General features: G+C 39.5%; 1 protein-coding gene across 6 annotated transcripts in view; it reads right to left on the minus strand.

Moving 5' to 3' along the window:
* Nucleotides 1–21166, minus strand: part of ANXA7 (annexin A7) — a 42451-nt gene extending 21285 nt beyond the window's left edge. The window contains exons 1-6 of one of the 6 annotated variants that reach the window (XM_026711034.2): nt 20722–21166; nt 19220–19274; nt 11827–12049; nt 11227–11322; nt 8446–8486; nt 2851–2953 (exon numbers count right to left, since the gene is read on the minus strand). In XM_026711034.2, coding sequence (XP_026566819.1) covers nt 2851–2953; nt 8446–8486; nt 11227–11322; nt 11827–12049; nt 19220–19273 — 517 coding nt within the window. In that variant the 5' untranslated portion in view covers nt 19274; nt 20722–21166. Of the gene's footprint in view, nt 1–2850; nt 2954–8445; nt 8487–11226; nt 11323–11826; nt 12050–17784; nt 17885–19215; nt 19278–20619 lie in introns of those variants that run through there. The other 5 variants (XM_087933871.1, XM_087933870.1, XM_026711038.2 and 2 more) reach the window with 5 other exon arrangements.
* Nucleotides 21167–22236: the final 1070 nt, after the last annotated feature.

Below are 22236 nucleotides of genomic sequence, written 5' to 3' on the forward strand. Positions count from 1 at the left end.
AAGGAAGATGCAGTTTATCCTGAACACAGAGGACTACGATGCCAAGGTGAACAGTTTTCTGAAGAACACTGTTACATATGGGAATCTGAAGAGAGATCCTACCAGCAGTTATAAGAAAAGGGTCATTGATTTCCTACAACAGCTACTAAAGGACAATCCCATTGTCAAGCCATAATAGTATACAACCTTTACCCTGGGGAAGTCAGTAAATGCATTCGTGAACCCCCCAGAATCCACAAAGAGGGAACTCCACTTAGACCAATTTTCAGCATCATCACCTCGGTCACAAACAACATTTCAAAATATCTAACCAAAATATCTCCTCTGGTTGGAAACACCACCCATCACATCAACAACTCAAAGGATTTTTTTCAGCAAGGTTTGGAAACTAAAATTGGATTCAGATGAGACAATGATTTCTTATGGTGTCACTTCACTCTTCGCTTGCATTCCAACAACTGAAGCTGTCATGATAGCAAAGAAACAATTACTGTAAGACAGATCTTTGCCTGACCACTATCTCTTTTAAATATAATGAAAGTTTCTACAGACAGAAACACACGGCTGCACCATGGGTTCACCTGTGTCCCCCTTACATGTAAGAAGTAGAAATCAAAGTGCTAAAACTCCATCACAAGAATTCCACCACTCACTGGTATAAGAATATGAATGATACTTGGGTCAAGATTAAATACGGGAAGTGGAAGTCTTCACAAAACACATCAGCTCTGTGGAGAGGTACATTAAATGCACAATGGAAGATGTTAAAGAAAATATTCTGGCTTCCTTGGACTGTGCATTAAGGAAGACAGAAGCCTCAACTCAAGTATATAGAAAACCCACACATATTTACATTTTGGTTCTTTCCACCCACTGGAGCACAAAATGGGAGTGATCAGAACCCTACACTACTGGGCTCAAGGTTTGCCTATCAGCAAAGAGGGAAAAGAAAAAGAACTAAAACACATCAAGGAAGCCTTCAGAACTTGTAGCTATCCCAACTTGGCCGCCATCAAATCCAGAAAAAGATCCAGCAGTTACAAGAAAAAGGTCATTGATTTCCTGCAGCCGCTACCATTATCGATTACTTTATCTATTATTCCTTCATAATAGATAAAGAAGAGAACAACAAATGAAGCAATTCCATACGTTTGCAGGAGTATTTGAAAAGATCAGGAGGATTTTCAACCAACATTACATATGAGCACACTTTAAACCCAAAAATACATTAAGCCAGAAGCTTGTCCACTCCAAGGATAAAACTCCAAGACACAAACTGAGAAATAGGGTAATGCAATGCAGTGAGACATGTGCAGACTTATATATTGGGGAAACAAAACAACTGCTTTAATGACCTAAGTGCTAGAGCCCACTGTAACTACATAGCCAAAAAGGCGTTAAGAATTGTAAACCTAATACTACGTAGCTTTTTCTCTGGTAATATTACACTACTAACTAGAGCATACAAAACATTTGCTAGACCTATACTTGAATACAGCTCATCTGTTTGGAACCCACATTACGTATCTGATATTAGCACAGTTGAGAAAGTCCAGAAATATTTCACAAGAAGAGTTCTCCATTCCTCTACTCGTTGTAGAATACCTTATGCCACCAGACTTGAAATTCTAGACCTAGAAAACCTTGAATTACGCCGTCTTTGGTCTGATCTAAGTATGGTATATAAAATCATGCATTGCAATGACTTACCTGTCAATGACCACTTCAGCTTCAACCATAATAACACAAGAACACACAATAGATACAAACTCAAGGTTAACCGCACCAAACTTGATTGCAGGAAATACGACTTCAGGCAACAGAGTGGGCGATGTCTGGAATACTCTACCTGACTCTGTGGTTTCTTCCCCAAACCCCAAGAACTTTAACCTTAGACTGTCTACTATTGACCTTACCCCTTTCCTAAGAGGTCTGTAGGGGGCGTGCATAAGCGCACCAATGTGCCTACTGTCCCTATCCTATTGTTTCTTTTATTTTTTTTTATTTTTCTTATACGTATCCATGTATTCATAACAATGTTTTTACTTATACCTATTATCTTGTAAGTGATTGACAAATCAAAATAAATAAATAAAAAATAAATAAAAACAAACCCATCAGGACACAATTTAGCAGTCCATCTGCATCTGAAAGACAAAGCTCACTCTTTTGAAAACAGAAAAGTTCACATTCTTGACTGAGAAGACCACTGGTTTGAAAGAGGGGTCAAAGAAGCCCTCTGTGTTAAAATTGAACAGTTCTCACTCAACAGAGGGGAAGGGAACAAGATATCACCTATGCCTTGTAGAACAGTCCTTTCAGCAGTCACAAGAAGTTTCCACACCTGATTTGCATTCTGATTCAGGTGACTCTGAGGGTACAGATAAATCTCCAAGTGGTCTTAATGACTCTCAGAGACTGATCTTCCAACTGCTAACCACCAGATGACTGCAAAGAATATAAATCCTTCCATTCCCTGTTAGTCAGTCTGAAGTGAAGAAGCTTCTTGGATGAGAAATGAAACATTTTCAAAGAAAAAAACCAAGAAAGTCTAGTTGCCTTTTGAAAAGCATCTTTGGGTCTAGCAAACAGCATTTATCTCAGTTGTTATTTTTATTCACCTTTATAGGTCAATCTGTCCCCAGCATTTTTGTCCTTAAACAAGCTGAACAATTAAGCCACGAAGCAGAAAATAGTATTGCCAGCAACTCTATTGCACAAAAATTGCATATCATTATTTCTAAAAGCAGTAATAAAATATCTAGAGAAAGCAGAAGTAAATCTGTGGCTTTTATGCTTAAATCTAAATGTAAAGACCTCATAAATATTCCAAAATATAAGAGCTCTTACCAAATCCTTTCATAGCTTTGCGCAAAATTTCTGCATCCCTCCCTGCATCAAAGTTAGGAGCTGGTCGAATTGTGCCTTCCATGCTCTGAGTTAATGCTGCAGGCTGAGAATGAAAATATGTTATTACAAAACTTTATTCTTATTAAGAATTTGTTCAATTTTAATAATCAAATATTGATTACTACAATGTGACAAAATCAGTGGACCAGTGAAATGGTGTGGATATAATTTACTTGGGTTTCAGTAAAGCATTTGATAAAGTAGACCACAACCTATTACTTGATAAGATAGAAAAATGTGGTTGGACAGCATCACCACCAGGTAGATTCCTAACAATCGCACTCAACTTGTAATCCTTAATGGAACTGCATTGGAAGTATGCAGTGGGGTACCCCAGGGCTCTGTCTTAGGCCTGGTACTCTTCAATATCTTCCTTGTAGCATGGATTAACTACAAAAAGGCATTCAATTCTCTGCCACATGATTGGATAATCAAGTGCCTAGAAATAACAGCAGTCAGTAGAAACATCAGGCACTTTGTACAAAGATGGATGGCACAATGGAAGACACAGTTGCAGGTCAATGGGACTGGGAGAGGTTAATATCAAGACAGGAATATTTCAAAGAGATTCACTATCACCACTACTATTTGTCATTGCACTGTTTCCTCTGTCAACAGTACTGAATAATTCAGCCTGTGGCTACAAACATCAAAAACATCTGCCAGGCTACTCTACCTCCTTTACATGGATGATCTGAAACTGTATGGAAAAACACCATCTAAAATACACTGCTCAAAAAAATAAAAGGAACACTTAAACAACACAATGTAACTCCAAGTCAATCACACTTCTGTGAAATCAAACTGTCCACTTAGGTAGCAACACTGATTGACAATCCATTTCACATGCTGTTGTGCAAATGGAATAGACAACAGGTGGAAAGCATAGGCAGTTAGCAAGACATCCCCAATAAAGGAGTGGTTCTACAGGTGGTGACCACAGACCACTTCTCAGTTCCTATGCTTTCTGGCTGATGGTTTGGTCACTTTTGAATGCTGGTGGTGCTTTCACTCTAGTGGTAGCATGAGACGGAGTCTACAACCCACACAAGTGGCTCAGGGAGTGCAGCTCATTCAGGATGGTACATCAATGCGAGCTGTGGCAAGAAGGTTTGCTGTGTCTGTCAGCGTAGTGTCCAGAGCATGGAGGCGCTACCAGGAGACAGGCCAGTACATCAGGAGACGTGGAGGAGGCCGTGGGAGGGCAACAACCCAGCATCAGGACCGCTACCTCCACCTTTGTGCAAGGAGGGACAGGAGGAGCACTGCCAAAGCCCTGAAAAATGACCTCCCGCGGGCAACAAATGTGCATATGGCTGCTCAAACAGTCAGAAACAGACTCCATGAGGGTGGTATGAGGGCCCGACGTCCACAGGTGGGGGTTGTGCTTACAGCCCAACACCGTGCAGGAAGTTTGGCATTTGTCAGAGAACACCAAGATTGGCAAATTCGCCACTGGTACCCTGTGCTCTTCACAAATGAAAGCAGGTTCACACTGAGCACATGTGACAGACGTGACAGGGTCTGGAGATGCCATGGAGAACGTTCTGCTGTCTGCAACATTCTCCAGCATGACCAGTTGGCAGTGGGTCAGTAATGGTGTGGGGTGGCATTTCTTTTGGGGGCCGCACAGCCCTCCATGTGCTCGCCAGAGGTAGCCTGAGATCCTCAGACCCCTTGTGAGACCATATGCTGGTGCGGCTGGCCCTGGGTTCCTCCTAATGCACGACAATGCTAGACCTCATGTGGCTGGAGTGTGTCAGCAGTTCCTGCAAAAAGAAGGCATTGATGCTGTGGACTGGCCCGCCCATTCCCCAGACCTGAATCCAATTGAGCACATCTGGGACATCATCTCTTGCTCCATCCACCAATGCCACGTTGCACCACAGACTGTCCAGGAGTTGGGGGATGCTTTAGTCCAGGTGTGGGAGGAGATCCCTCAGGAGACCATCTGCCACCTCATCAGGAGCATGCCCAGGCGTAGGAAGGTCATACAGGCACGTGAAGGCCACACACACTACTGAGTCTCATTTTGACTTGTTTTAGGGACATTACATCAAAGTTGGATCAGCCTGTAGTGTTTTTTTTTTCACTTTAATTTGGAGTGTAACTTCAAATCCAGACCTCCATGGGTTGCTAAATTTGATTTCCATTGATAATTTTTGTGTGATTTTGTTGTCAGCACATTCAACTATGTAATGAACAAAGTATTTAACAAGAATATTTCATTCATTCAGATCTAGGATGTCTTATTTTCGTGTTCCCTTTATTTTTTTGAGCAGTGTAGAATCACTGCTCAACACTGTCTACATATACAGCCAATATACTGCAATGGAGTTTGGTTTGGACAAATGTGTCACACTATCAAACAAGGAAAAATAGTGAAAACTGAAGGAATCAAGATGCCTCATGAAAATAACATTAAGAGTCTGGATGAGGATGATTACTACAAATACCTGGGTATCCTTCAAGCTGATATCAACCACACTGAAGTCAAGAAAAAGATTAGAGGTGAATATATCAAGACAGTGAAGAAGATCTTAAAATCCAAACTCAATGAAGACCAGAAAAATAATCATAATGAATCACACCCTTCATCCACACAGTGACATTGACAGACCTACCTACTAAGGCAAATAGGTGGGTATGGATTGTTGCATTGTTGCATATACATCAAATAGTTGAAGAAGAAAAAGGGGCTTTGGAAGAATATCTGAAGGACAATGAAGAAAGATGCACTGAATTTAGTATGCCAGGAAGGCTTACTGATGACTGGAGAGATCAAACTGGCCTACAAAAGAGACCAAATGCAGAACAGAATGGAGGCAAGGGAAGACAAAGCACTATATGGCCAGTACATTAAAAAATAGCAGGGAAAGCATATCATAACAAGACCTGGCAATGGCTAAGAGCAGGAAGTTGATGAAGGAGGCTAAGGGACTAATTCTGACTGCACAAAACCAAGCCTTAAGGACAAATGCATACAAAGCCAGAACTGAAAGGACAAGAACAGACAGTAAGTGCTGTCTATGCAAAGAAGCTGAAAAAACAGTGGCCCACTTGGTAAACCGCTGCAAGATGCCCAGACTAACTACAAACAGCAGCATGACAAATAGCAACCATGTTGCATTGGAAGATCTGCAAGAAATATCATTTGCCTGCAAGCAAGAACTGGTGGAACCATGAAATAGAGAAAGCCATAGAAAATGAATTGCTCTGGGATTTTAGAATTCAAACAAACAAGCATTTGCCACATTGAACACCTCAGACTTAGCAATTGTCGTAAGAAAGACAAAACAATTTGGATAGAGTATGTGGCAGTGTCTGGAGACAGTAGAAAAGAAAAAATTGGAGAAGATAGCAAAATACAAAGACCTACAAATAGAAATAGAATGACTGTGGCAAAGCCAAGCAAGAGTAGTACCAATAATAATAGGTGGCTTGGGTGCAACTTGAATACCACTGGCATTGACAAATTTGCATTCCGTCAATTGCAAAAGGCAGCTTTACTTAGAACAGCTTTCATTCTGCAATTATATCTGTAACACCATCAAACATCCAGATCTGCCTATCCCAGGTCCTTGGTAAGACCTTGATAGGTAGACAAAAATGCCAAATCCAGTGTGAACATCTGACTGGCGATGATGATGATGATGATGATGATGATGATGATGATAACAATAACAACCCCACAGCTGGATTAACACCTGTCTGGAAAACTTTGGAATCGGCAAAAGTATTTGTACATTTTTGAAAGCAAATATATAAAAATGGAAAACAGTTTTAACAACAAATGGGGAGAACATTGGTGAAATCAACATCAGGTAAGGAATCTTCCAGGGGGACTCATTTTCACCACTACTGTTCAGCATCATACTCATTCCACTGAAAAAAATCCTACAAAACACAAAACTGGGATACCAAATCTCAAGCCAACATGGCAAGATAAACCATCTACTATACATGGATGACTTAAAACACTGGAGGAAAATGTGATGTCAACTTGACAAGAGCATGGCTTAAGATGGGAACCATCAAGAAAGAAATGGAAGGTTTAATACTTACTGCTCAAGAACAAGCACTGCAAACTAATGCCATGAAAGCAAAGATACAAAAATCCAACAACAAAGTCGAAATTGTTTCACATTTAATATGTGAATGTAGAAAAATTGCACAAACTGATTACAAAGCTAGACACAACCGAGTTGCTAAATTAATCCACTGGTCATAATGTAAAAAATACAACTTATCTGTATCCAAAAAATCATGGGAAAATGACATGGGAAAATTTATCAAAAATGAGAAGGTGAAGATCTTGTGGGACTTTCGAATACAGACAGATTGTCATTTGGAGCACAACACACCAGATATCACAGTAGTCGAAAACTGAAACGTACAATTTATTGATATCTCTGTACCAGGAGACACCAGAGTCGAAGAAAAAAAACTGGAAAAAATCATGAAATATTGTGACCTGGCCACTGAAACTATACAATTATGGATGAAATATGTAACAGTGATACCTATTGTCATCGGAGCACTTGGTACTGTGACCAAGAATTTTATAAAATATGTCAAGAAATTGCAGCTTCCTGCAATAACACCAGCAGAAGTGCAAAAAACTGTGCTTGATACTTAGGACGCTGGCAGCAACCCATATCAACTATTAGCACCAATCAATGGTATTTGTAATGCATTTTTGAATGTTCAGTTGACTGAGTTTCATGTTTAATGAATAAAGTAAATAGTAATAATAACAACAACATCATCTCAAAGGGCACACTTGGTGGACCACTAGGCTTTTTCTGCTATCAGTTTTCTGTGCTTCTATGGAACTAAGAGATTGCTATGGTCTTGCTTGTTAAACTTCAAATTATGCAGACTGGATTCTAGTACTAATGCTACCAAGAATAGAAATTTTTTAATCTGTTAATGGTGATAATCTGCTGCTGCCATCTCTTCCAGCCACCAAAGGTTTGCTCTAGGGAAGGAATAGTTAATATATAGGAAAGACAATGAAGAAGAAAATGCAACCTAAAAACAAATGTGAGGATGAGAATGATATTTCACACTGTGACCCCAGATCAACTGATTCACCCGCTGAATAGCTACAGGAAGGCAAGCTAAGTCAACGAAGAATAGTTTACATTACAATAACTACCATTCATCCAATTTGAATATAATGACAAAACTATGTTCTTTATAGATCAGAAAGTCAGGCTGGTTTGAATGAATGGTTGGAATGGGTGTGGTTTAGGTCTTTTTAGGGGCTTTACTAAAAGGGAGAATTTTACATATTCCAAATGATCAAAAAGTTTAGTATGCTCTCCAAATGCTCTTTTCTATGTGAGAAAACCATGATCCTTTTGTCCATGGAGCCCAAGTCGGCCTTAACGTTTAGGGAATGGAAGAGAAACAAGGAGCTTCCATGTGGGATACATATTGAAGTGGCTAGTGAATAGCAACCAATACGCAAAACTAGATGTTCATTGAAACAAGTCACACTAATGAATTTTATAGCAGTAAATAACATACCTGCAGAGGTGTTGATGGTGTTTGTCCACCAGGATACCCAGCTTCAAAAGAAAAATATAACATATGTAATAAATATCTTACTTGCATAACAGATTATGACAGGTTATAACAGATAACATAACAGATTATATCAGGGCTTACAAAGGAGCCTGTGTGAGAAACCTCTCTTTCAGAACTACCGTATTTTTCAGACTATAAGATACTCTAAACTATAAGACACACCTAGCTTTTATGGAGGAAAACAAGGGGAAAAAATCTGCCTCTGTCTCGTAGCAATTTGCCTCTTTGCAGCAAACAGCAAACAGCCTGGTCAGCTTCAGCACAGCCTGATTTAGCATGAGCAGCTGATTGTCGTTTGGACCAGCCTCCTGACAACCAGATGTTTCAGGCTGCAGGGATTGCCATCGCCTATCACCGTCTCCATGCACCCCGTTTTCGGCTTCCGTGTGCCCCATTTTCAGCCTCTGCTGAAAGCAGGTCGTGTGGAGGCCGAAAATGGGGCGCTGATAGGCGGTGGCGATCCCTGCTGCTTGCTGTTTGCTGCAAGGAGGCAAATTGCTGGGAGGCAGAGATCGAAGGGTGGGGCCAGTGGGTGGGTGGGGCTTCAGCAATATTTGCTGTATAAGCTGCACAGACATTTCCACCCACTTTTTTTTTTGGGGGGGGGGAGTGCATCTTATACATCAAAAAAAATACAGTAATTATTCATTTGATATTACAGCCTGGAGCTCTCTAATTTTTTTACCCAAGGTAATTTTCAACAGTAACTGAAGCTATCTAATTACACTTGAGTTAAAAAAAATGGGAATAGAGTTGGTAGTAGATCTAGCGCAGCAATGAACATATTATGACTCAAGGGAATTACTATGATTCAAGGAAATGGATATATCTAGTTTAGTGAAAAGAAGGACTGGGGTGACATGATAGCAAAGCTGCCACAAAGAAGAGAAGCTCAACCTATTGTCCAAAACATCAGAAGGCAGGACAAGAAGCAATGGATGGAAACTGATCAAGGAGAGAAGCAACCTAGAACTAAGAAGAAATTTCCTGACAGTTAGAACTATTAATCAGTGGAACAATTGTCTCCAGAAATTCTGGGTGCGCCATCACTGGAGGTTTTGAAGAAGAGACTGGATAGTTATTTGTCTTAAATGCTTAAGCAGGGGATTGGACTAGAAGACCTCCAAGGTCCCTTCCAATTCTGTTATTCTGATATTCAATGCTTTTAGCAAGACAGGGAAAAAGACAGTCCTATGTACAGTCATGAAGCCCATTTATTACAGCTGAACAAATTTTATTTATATCAAGTACATACTACTGCTAAAATTTGTTGTATTTATGGACACACACATTGCACCAAAGCAACGTAATATATAAAACACAAATCAGGACTCCCAATAGCTGTCAACAGTAAGAAAGTATGTACATTTTCCCTAATGCATTTGATTCTTTTAACATAAAAATCACTTAAATCAGATTTTATATTAAATGCTATAGGTTTTTTGTTCTGTTTTTGAGCTTAAATTATTCTTTGCTCTGTTTTCTTTGTCATGAGAGTGAGAACAATCGACAAGTGGAATGGCCTGCCTTCAGAGGTTTTGGGTGCTCCAGCACTGAAGGCTTTTAAAAAGAGATTGGGCAGCATTTATCCAGAATGCTATAGGGCAGGGATGTCAAACTCAAAGCCTGTGGGCTGGATCTGGCCCATGGAGTGCTTAGATCTGGCCCGCAGGGCCACCCTGGAAACAGCAAAGGACTGGCCTGTGGTACCTCTGCCAGCGAAAATGGAGCTCGGTCTTTCTGACCTCCATTTTCAGCCATGATTGCCTCCTGTAGCCCTCTACCTGCAAAAACAGAGCTTGGGAGAATGCACGTGGTCCTCCAAAGCTCCGTTTTCGCTGGCAGAAAGGTAGCAAAACAAATTAGAAACAAAACGAAACAAAAGGAGAAATGTTTCCCCTCTGCATTTGAGCATGCAAGAAGGGACAGGAAAGGAGAAAGGGAAAGATGAAAGACAAAGAAAAAGAAGGAAAAATGGGAAGAGAGCAAGGAAAAATAAGAGAGCAAGGAAAAATAAGGAAGGAGGGGAAGGAAGAAGAAAGGAAAATGAAGAGGGAAGGGAAAAGGAAGGAAGGAAGGAAGGAAGGAAGGAAGGAAGGAAGGAAGGAAGGAAGGAAGGAAGGAAGGAAGGAAGGAAGGAAGGAAGGAAGGAAGGAAGGTTGGTTGATTATGAGAGGCAGGGAGTCCACCACAGGTGCCCATCCTGACACAAGTGATGTTGAGAGGGCCATGCCCACCCTGGCCAGGCCCCCAAGGTCAAACACAACCTTGATGTGGCCCTCAATGAAATCCGAGTTTGACACCCCCTGCTATACGGTCTCTTGCTTGTGCAGGGGGTTAGCCTAGAAGACCTCCAAGGTCCCTTCCAACTTTCTTATTGTATTATTCTGGAATGGCAGAAGGCTCACATGCTCTTCCTAATTTCTGTACCAATTTTCTTTATTCTCATGTGAAATACTGTACAGATGCATTTCCACTGAGCAACATAGCATTCATTGTGATCAGCTTCTAAAGCCACTTTTAAAAGCTACATTAAGCAGAAACCACAGAACTGATTCCAAAAGTATGCAAAACATCAGTGGACTACAATGGAGCTAAGCCTGTGTACAGATACTGTTTCTTGAATCAATGTCTATGCATGGGAACATATATTAGGCTGTAATGCAATTTACTTCTAAAGAAGCAAAATATGATTATGGTTTCTTCTTATTTGAATTATACCTGATATGGGCATTGAACCACCTCCACCGTAAGTTTGGGATTGAGGCTGTGGGTAGCCAAAACCAGAGCCAGAGGGGGGTACTCCAAAACCAGCACCTGGAAGAAAATGCTTATTAATTTGCAGATTAAAATCTAAAATTTAAAACTAAAATATATAAAAATACAATTTATTCAAAACATTCATTACTAGCAAAAGCTGTTTTCTAATTACTGCTTCTCTTATCCATACAATACCATATCACCTAAATTTTATATACGTAAGACGTATTTTTTTTCTTTTAAAGTTTTATGTTAAGATTTATCTTTACTTGTAGAAATTTTTCCTAACGTGTCTTCCTAATGGTCAGCCTGTGATAAGCATCAGATATGTAGAATCTTTAAACATGACCAGGACTTGATTAATACTTGATTAGGAAACAAGTAGCTGGTATGTATTTAATGTCGTCCCTCCATTTTATTTCACAAAAATCCATTATTGTTATACACAGTGATAATACCAGGATAGCAGTCACACTACCTGTTCCTTAGATTTCTTGAAATATCAGACATAAACATTCAGCACTCGGAAATCCACACTGCAAACAGCACGTAGAAACATACCTCCCGGATAAGTTGGCATGCCACCAGGCTGAGGTAGTCCAGGGTATCCAAGAGATGCATGAGGATACCCACCAGGTGCGGCTGGGTAACCTGCAATCCCTGGGAATTCCCCAGTTGGTGGAGCTACATTATATTCACTGCCTCCTACAGGTGGGAAGCCTCCAGGCACCGCAGGGTAAGAATACTGGCTAGCAGGTGGATAAACAGACTCCTGTCCTGTAGGCTGAATAGAAACAATTGGAAAACAGATTCTATTATTCATTTAATTAAGTAGCATGGGATGCTAGAACTACAGATATTATAGCCAGCATGGTAATTCTAAAAATAATGTCCACATGCCTGGGAAGCATCTCTCCTGAGGTTGGTTTCCTTACAATGATAGATGCTTTTGGACAATCTTTCCCATATGCAGTATATAGCTCATTGTGGCAATTTTATGAGACATTTTGAGGGTATAATTATTCCTTAATCATCAGTTAATGTTTTTGTTACATGATAATCTGTATCTGAAATTCAGAATCTTATTTGGACAGGGAACTTAGCCCAGCACACATCTCAGCTACATTATTAGATACACAAGTGAAGAGCAGTTGATAAGTTCTGCTCAACTTTCCTTAGGCCTAATTTTTTTCTGTAAAAAAATGGGGATGACAAAGACCAGACTTGACTCCAGATTGCAATATTGTGGGGAAAATGCTTAGAAATCCAACTTGAGGAAACACTCGGGACCACCCCAATACATCTTTGAGTGTGCATGTCCAACCAATCATAGAATCTATTTCATCACGCCGATGGGTTCATGTCCATGCGCATTTGGGTTTGAGTTTCCTCCCAGTTAAAAAGTCCTAAAAAACTATTCCTGTACATGTTCAGTCTCAGTCAAGCTTAAGATCCTTTCTTAACAATTTATTTCCTATTCATGTTTCAATTTCTTCTATAAAAGTCCCTTCTCTTTTATTCTACAATATCAACTGGATAGAATAAGAGGTTACTTGCTTTAGAGGGCCATGAATTAAGATTTGGATGGCACAGCTATTTATGGTATGACAAAGTTAAAGTAAATGTCAGTTTTAATAACCATTTTGTTAGAGTTTGGAATAAATATAAAACAAGATTTTCTTGTAAAGGTGCTTCTTTGGGCAGAGTTACAATCTTTGTAGCATTCCCATAATCAAGTGATCAAAATTCAGATGTTTGGCAACTGGGTCATACTTATAGCCATTGCTGTGTCCTAAGGTCATGTGATAACTTTTTGCAACCTTTTGACAAGCAAAGTCAATAGGGAAGCCAGATTCACTTAACAACCCATTTTCTAACTTATCAACTGCAGCAATTCACTTGGCAAGACAGAAATGTTGGGCTCAATTGCAGTCATAAGTCGATGACTACCTGTATTTATAATTAAAAGTAAGATTTAAATCAGACAAAAAGAATTATGCGTTTGACTTTGTGAAAAATGAATTGGAAATCCTACTGCATGGTAGAGATGAACGCATTATTGATTAGGTCTATAAATTGTTATTGAAACTGAATTTGGAGAATGAATATTGGAAGCATTGCATGGGCAAGAAACTTTGGATATAATGTAATGCTTGAATAACGGGAGTCTCATGACCCTGTCGGAGTCTGAGGAGGAAGATGAACAGCTGACAGGGAGTAGGAGTATGGCTCCTTTGGTTGTAGAAGCAACTGGGGAAGGGCAAAGTCTGGCTGGGCAGAGCAGGGGAGACGTAGAACGAGAGAGAGGGAGTTAAGAGGAAGACCTAGGCCCACCCCCTCTTCATCCTCGGGCACGCAGGGAGGAACACCTGGGAATAGAGCTTAAAAGAGAGGCATGCTGAGTGAGGCAGCTGCCGGGAGCAACGTGAGTTTATCTTGTGTTGACTTTGGTTATCTGTGTTCCTGGCATCTTTCCAACCATGTTGAGGTATTGGTGTGTTCCTGCCCTGCTGGACTAATTTTACCTCATTTTGCCTTGATTGGACTTATAATTACAATTTTTGTTGACCATGTTTGGTCTTGATTCTTTGCAGCCCAAGGCTGTTCCTGGGAGAGTTTTTCTCCAGCCAGAAGGTAACCAGGATACTGGGGGCAAAGTTGGAGCTAATAAAGGGACTCCTACTGATTATCTGAGTGTGTTGACTTTGTGCCACATCCCAGGTCATCACAGGAAGAATATGAGTACAAAATTATAATTTAAAAGAAATTTTTTTAAATTGGAATAACTGCCAGAATCCTGACATGATGTAACATTGGTATTTAAAACCAGATAAATTGTCAAGAATGTATAAAGGTATTTCAAATAAATGTTGGATATACAAATGTAAAGAAGGGACCTTTTATCACTTATGGTGGACATATGATAAAGAAAAGAAATACTGGAGTGGGATTCCCATCTTAATACAGAAGATTGTCATAGTGAACATAAAGATAAAAATAGAAACTTTGCACCTCACAAAAACTGGGAAGAATGATTTCAGAAAATGACTGGCTCAACTTATCAGGAGGGATTTAAACTAAAATTGAGGGGGACGGGTGACCAATCTTTAGGATCTCCAGGACCCAATTCCAAGCAAAATAGAATAGAATTATTTATTGGCCAGGTGTGTGTGACTGGACACACAAGAAATTTGTCTTGGTGCAAATGCTTTCAGTGTACATAAAAGAAAAGATGCATTCATTGAGTCAAGAATCATCAGTACAACACTTAATAATAGTCATAGGGTACAATAAACTCCAAGAAAACCAATCAAATAATGAGGGAAGGATCGATGGAAAGGAAGACAAACTCAAACATCAAATAGGAGATATAGTAAACTAGTGTCAGACATAAAGATCTCAAATGCCTATATACAAATGCTCAAACTTTGGGGAACAAATAGGGCAAGCTTGAATTATATACATATAATGTACGTATAATAGTAGATAATAGTAGATATTATATAGTTACAATTCCTGAAACTTGGTAGGATGAAACCCATGACTAGAACACACCAATAGAAGGATAAAAACTATTTTTAAAAAAGTCCCAGATCCCATAAAAGAGGGGGTTGGCAGTTGCACTATATGTAAAAGACTACTATATTGCTACAGAAATGCATGAAACCAAAGACGAAAACCTCCTAGAATGCATATGGGTCAATATAAAAGAAAAAAGAATCACATTGCCATAGCTGTATACTACAGGTCACCCAACCAAGCAGAAAAAGGAAAGGATACTTTTTGCTAACCAATTAACAAATATTTGTAGGAAACACACTATAATAGTAATGGGAGAGTTTAATTACCCTGATATCAACTGGAAGACTAATTTTGCATCAAATGAGAGATCGAACAGGTTCCTGAACAATCTAGCTGACAATTTTGTTGCTCAAAAGGTAGAGAAGGGAACTAGAGGGACTTTTATACTGGACTTCATTCTTACTAACAGAGAAGAAGTAATAGAGGGAGTTGAAATTACAGGAACCCTGGGTGAGATTGACCATGTTATATTGGAATTCAATATAATGCAAACACAAGAAATAGAACATAATAAAACTAATAAATATATAATAAACATAATAAATAGAACATAATAAAACTTCAACTTTAGACTGTCTACTATTGACCTCACCCCTTTCCTAAGAGGTCTGTAGGGGGTTGCATAAGCGTACCAATGTGCCTACTGTCCCTGTCCTATTGTTTCTTTTATATATATACCCAAACTATACGGCCTCCCAAAAATACACAAAGAAGGCATACCTCTCAGACCCATAGTCAGCTCCAGAGGAGCACCACTACAAAACCTCGCTAAACACTTAGCAAAACAGCTACAGCCCCATGCTGAAACAGCAGCTTCACATGTACAAAACTCATACCACTTCTTGGAAATGATCAAAGATCTACACGTGGAACAAGAAGATCTGCTTGTAAGTTTCGACGTGGTTTCACTATTCACTCAAGTCCCGATAAAAGAAACTCTTGATATCATCAAAAATAAATACCAACCAGCTAAACACCTCATGGAACTAACAGAACACTGCTTAACCAACACATATTTCATATACAAAGGACAAAGATACAAGCAAATTGAAGGAGCCCCTATGGGATCACCACTGTCACCCATCATTGCAAACCTGTTCATGGAAGAATTCGAATCCAGAGCCCTGGCTAATGCCACCCACAAACCCAAACTATGGTTAAGATACATCGATGACACATTTGTGATTTGGTCCCACGGAAAAGTTAATCTAAACAATTTCCTAACACACCTAAACAGCACACACCCCAAAATCAAGTTCACCATAGAAACGGAAGCAAACAAACAACTACCATTCCTAGATGTACTAATCTACAAAAAAATAGATGGCACACTAGGACACACCATATACCAGAAGAAAACACACACTAACCGCTACCTCAACGCCCAATCCCACCACCACCCAGACAGATAAACTCCGTGGCCAAAACACTAATCGCCAGAACCAAACGCCTGGCAGACAAGACACACATAAAGACTGAACTATGCACCCTGACTAAAGTACTGACAGCCAACGGCTTCCACAAAAGCAAAATCACCGGCTTGATCCATAAAAACACACTGAGACATAATGGAGACCTAGAAGATGAACAGACCTATGGAACAGCTGTCCTGCCCTACATAAGAGGTACTACAGACAAAATCAGTAAGATACTACACGGGCATCACATCAAGACTGCCTTCAAAACAGACAGAAAAATAGCAGCCATCCTTAGAAACCCAAAGACAAAATTGACCTGAAAAACCAAGGCATATACGAAGTCCCCTGTGCATCATGCCCGGCCACATACATTGGACAGGCCAATAGAAGAATAAGTACCCACCTGGATGAACACAAAAATGCAGTAAGAAAGCTGGAACACACTTCCTCACTAGTCCAACACATGAAAGCCACAAGTCATAGCATCAACTTCAATGGCACCAAAACCCTAGCCACTATAGAAAACCCCAGCCACAGAATTATCAGAGAAGCCATAGAGATTGAAAAAAGACCTGAAAGCATGAATAGAAGAGATGATTCCACCAGACTGTCAATTATTTGGAAGCCTGCACTCACAAAAAAAAAAATCTCCACACCACAAGCCAGGCAAACACCTGGGCACAAACAGATCCCCACTGATACCTCCAGCTCAAACACACCCCAACCAGGCACCCAGATGAAACCTAGCTTCCTAACAAATGATAGCCGTCCATTTACTCAGAGCCAAGCTGCACTAAAAGCCTCCAATACAGGAAACCCAATGTTGCCAGCCAATCAAGACAAAAAAAGCCACAAAACAGACAGAAGATATTAGAAACACCAATCAAGCAGAACACAGCAAACTCCAAGACCAATAAACACAGACCAAGACTCCCAACCAATCCGGATGAAGAAAAAACCATTCTGGCACAGAAGTAGGCTAGCCCCAAATTTAAAACTGAAACAACTGTAAAAGTCTGACTCACAGACGAACACAATACAGAAGCCTGATGATGGCAGATGAGATTCTGCCGAAACGTTGCTACAACTTTAAAAGCACAACTACAATGACGTGGAAAAATACCCGAACAAAGCTGAATACCATACATGTAAGTACCCGCGAAAACTTAACACACACACACACACACACACACACATATATATATATATATATATATATGTTTCTTATATGTATCCATGTATTCATAACTATTATCTTGTAAGCAATTGAAAAATAATCATATATAAATAATCATATAAAAATAATCATATTGGAGTCTTAAGTTTTTAAGAGAGGTGACTTTAACAAACTCAGAGAGAACTTGGGAAAGATTCCTTGGCTGAAATTCCTAAAGGAGAAAACTGTTACAAGTTTGCACCAATCCAACCAGCATACAAGTAAATAATTCAGCATGATTCATTTATAGAAAACAACTTCTTTATTTACAATAATATAAAGTATGATGCATGAATACAATACCCGTGCAGCAGAAGCCAGAACCAGAACTCAGAATCCAGAAGTTATAATCACAGAAGGAAAGATTTACAAGTACAAACTAACTCTTATATATATATATATATATATATATATATATATATATATATATATATATATATATATATATATATATATATATATATATATATATACAGATGAGTCAAGCTAAGCCACGCCCAGGCTCTGGGCTGTCTGACGTGGCTCACAACAGATCCTGTTTCTTAGTCAACAAACAGTTCCCATTGGCTGACTTGTTGTTATGGCTATCCCAGCTCATAATTTCTTACATACTGACAAAACAACTCAAGAAGCTTGGGAAACACGGAAAAATATGATCATAAAATCCAAGACCAGCACAATATCACTGAAAAAGAAAAACACAAGAAGAAATCAGCATAGTTGCACAAAGATCTCTCTGATAAACTGAAAGAAAAAGGGATAAATACCAAAAATGGAAAGAGGAATACATTAAATAAGGCAGCAGATAGCCAGAATCTGCAAATATGAAGTCAGAAAGCAAAGGCTCAGAATGAACAAAGACTTGCAACTAAAAGACAAAGTTAAAAAAGTTTCTTCCAACATATAAATAATAAGAAAAAAATCAAGGAAACATTTGTCCACTAAAGAGAGAAGATGGCAAAGAAGTAACAGGCAGTAGAGAGAGGTCCCTTCCAACTCTGTTTTTGTTGTTATTACTAACTTTTCTTTTGGATTTAATGGAAAAAAATGGAACTTTGATGTGTTGATGGTAACAAGATTACTTTAGACACAAAAGTGGAAGGACACTTTTATTCCTACAATGGACAAATGGTTGCAAAGTTGATGGAGTTAGCAGAGATAGCCAAATTGATTGCTTTGATCAAAGAAAAAAATACAATTACTTTTGTTTCTATTTGGAAACTGCTTCTGGACTTTGTGCTTGAGGTGGAAAAAAATGAAACTTTGATTTTGGATTTTCCTGATTAGATAAGTTTGTTGGCTAGTTTACATTATGTAGAAGCAAAAAGTTGAGGTTTAATGCTATTTTTATTCTATTATTCTATTGTGTTATTATTCTTCTACTGCACTAAAGGGAGTTGGAAGTCAATGCTTTCTCTTTCTTTTTCCCTTCGCCTTACAATTTTTCCCTTCCCCTTCCTCTCCCTTATTTTCCTATTCTTTTCTTTTGTATTTTTATATATTTTATATTATAAATTAATAAATTATAAAAGAGAAAAAAGAAATGAACAGAAAATCATTGCTACTTATAGTTTTCTTAATAAATAGAATATATGAGACTTTATTTTGCCAATCTCAAAATAGATTCAGACCAAGCGGTGGTTAGTCAGGTTTATTTATTTCATAAATTGCTTGATCACCCTCTTTTTGAAACTTGGTTTCCCATGCCCCAGCATATAATAAACAAATCAATACTTGCAGGATAACCAGGAAAAGATGGGTAGCCTGATGGAGGATATCCTGGATATGACATTCTGTTAAAGTAAGAAAAAAAAAACCACTTAAGACCTTCATCATTTCAAGCATCGGAGCACCAATGAACTCACAGAATGGAGAGAAGCAGCATATAAAACTCCTTTTATTCACATCACTTTTTAATTGTGTATTTATGTGTGTGATATATAGTAAAACCTGTTAATAATAATAATTTTATTTGTTTTTAAATTTCTTCAAATGAATACTTTAATTTTTAGGAATGCATGAAAAAAGGAAGAAAGGAACGATGAGCCTGAGATTAATTCATTCCATCAGTTATATTTTGGCTATATTATAAATGAATCATAGCAACCATGTCTGCCTGACAGCTGACTACCAATGGGAAAGAAATTGCGCAGAGAAGCAAGGATTTTCAGCAACTCTGTTTAAGAAAAGGGCAACGTTTTCCCTCCCCATTGTGGTGCTGAAAACCGAACTGAAGAAGCTTCTTGGATGAGAAGTGAAACATCTTCAAGGAAAAAACAACAACTCCAGTTGCCTTTTGAAAAAGCACCTTTGGGACAACCATGATATGGATGAGGGAGAATCTCCATAGACATTTGCTGAAAACTGTATTTCCCAGAACAGCTGGAAATCAAATTCCTGGGAGTGAGAAATATTTATTTCCTTGTGAGGAAATTTATCTCCCTTAGCTCAAAACTTCCCAGAAGGAATAGGGTGTGTAATGAAGGCATTTCCATGCATTCACAGGTCTACTTTATTTATTTATTTATTTATTTAACTTATTAGCTACCCATCTGATAGGCAACATATCTAGGGAAACAACCTATTCTATTTAGTAAAGTTAGTACCCTTAGTAAAGAAAGACTGCTAACCTCTGTCTTCGAGCAGCTACGCATTTTAAGGAAGCAGAAAGGAGCACTGACAATGAAGAGAATGACTTCATGCATTTTGATTATTAGTTGCCAGCACTATAGGTCAAATTAAGGAGAGAGATTAAACGCAAAGAGAAAATTTTCCTGATGAGTACTTTAATTTAGCATGCTATCATTAATTTACGAACCGCTAGAGAAAAGCGTCAAACTCAAGAGTAGCGAAAAGGCCTTAAATCATTTTCACGACTTATTTCAGGCGCGTTTATTCCGCATTTTCGGTTCGTGAATGACCTATATTCACAATAAGAAAGTTATGCTTAATGCTCTGAAGGGGCGGGGGGACATCAAATGGAAAGAGAGCGGAGTGAGGTAGCTGGTTACAGGCGGAGACCTGAGCCCCTCTAACTGGGATATTCCCCCCACCGCCCCATAAAACAGCATTAAAAAGAAAGAAAGAAAAAACAAGATCCAGAGAACTAGAGGCAGGCACACGCCCCGTGAGAGGAACCTGGACAAGGAGGGGGAAAGCCCGTCTCTAGGAGAAAGGGATTGTCTCTGCTGCCTCAGACGGAATACTTCCCGGCTCGGCCTCCCTTAGCCCTGCACTCGCCTGGAATGTGGCTAAGAAACTCGGCGTCCCCTCCGACCGACAACGCTCAGTACGAAGAGCAAAATGGAGACGGGCGAGACGAGCCGCTTCCGCCCCTTTCCTGGTCCGAGGGCAGGAACGTTTTCGCCCCGCCTGCCCCGCCGGCCTTCCGTCTTCTCTGGGTAACGCCGAGACGAAAGTGAGATTCCCCCGGAAGGACGAACTTCAGAATCGGCTGCGCATCCCTGTCCGTCCTAGTCCAGACGCTGAACCGGACTAGACTTCTATGGAGACCGGCTGCGCCTCAGCAACGCCTGCCGCCACTCCTCGGGCACCGCTACTTGAGCGTTAGTCTTCGTCTCTCTCTTCGAAGGAGTGCAGCGCTGCCGCAAACCGCTTCGGGGGAAAAAATGCATCTGTGCTGGGTCGGGAGTCAACCTTGCGCTTTAGGTCCTGCCTCCCACCTTCAGGAAAGGGGGCACTTGCCTGGTCAAACGAAGGATGTGTAACCGCCAGCCCGCAATTTTACTTGTTAGATGAAAACTGTTTTGCTTTAGCTTTAATAGGTAATTCTATTAAATCGAGGAAGCAAGGTTTAGTTACCTTAATGTTTTTTAGAGTTACCTTAATGTTTTTAGAAGGGAGCCAGGAAAAATCCACTGATAAGAGCACACTTGGCTGTGGATCTATTTTGGCATCACAGATCTGAATCAGAGGTTCAGGTAGTCCTGTTTACAACCAAAATTAAATCCAAATTTTTTAAAGTTAAATTTTGCCTCATTTTATAATCTTCCTTGCCATTTATTAAGTGAATCACTGGTGTTATTAAATGACTCTGGCTTCCCCAAATAACTTTGCTTGTCAAGACCACATGACTGCAGGACATTGCAACCTTCATAAGTCAGTTTCAAACATCTGAAATTTGATCACATGCCCATGGATGTGCTGTAATGAAAAAGTCCTAAGTAACTGTTTTCAGTGATGTTGTAACCTGTCACTAAATAGATTGTTGTAAGTTGAGGACTATCTGTATTGAGCTACACAAATATCTGCATGGGATCTTGATGAAACTTGTCATGTTTCTAATCTCATTTCTGTATATACAGGTGAAACTCAAAAAATTAGAATATCGTGCAAAAGTTCATTTATTTCAGTAATGCAACTTAAAAGGTGAACCTAATATATGAGATAGACTCATTACATGCAAAGCAAGATAGTTCAAGCTGTGATTTGTCATAATTGAGATGAGTATGGCTTACAGGTCATGAAAACCCCAAACCCACAATCTCAGAAAATTAAGCCATAACACCTGCAAAGGGTTCCTGAGCCTTTAAATGGTCTCTCAGCCTCGTTCAGTAGGAATCACAATCATGGGAAAGACTGCTGACCTGACAGTTGTGCAGAAAACCATCATTGACACCCTCCATAAGGAGGGAAAGCCTCATAAAGTAATTGCAAAAGAAGTTGGATGTTCCCAAAGTGCTGTATCCAAGCACATTAATAGAAAGTTATGTGGAAGGGAAAAGTGGAAGAAAA

This window comes from Pseudonaja textilis, chromosome 4 (assembly GCF_049901715.1).
Source record: "Pseudonaja textilis isolate UNSWEBS1 chromosome 4, rPseTex1.2, whole genome shotgun sequence".
NCBI classification, from domain to species: domain Eukaryota; kingdom Metazoa; phylum Chordata; class Lepidosauria; order Squamata; family Elapidae; genus Pseudonaja; species Pseudonaja textilis.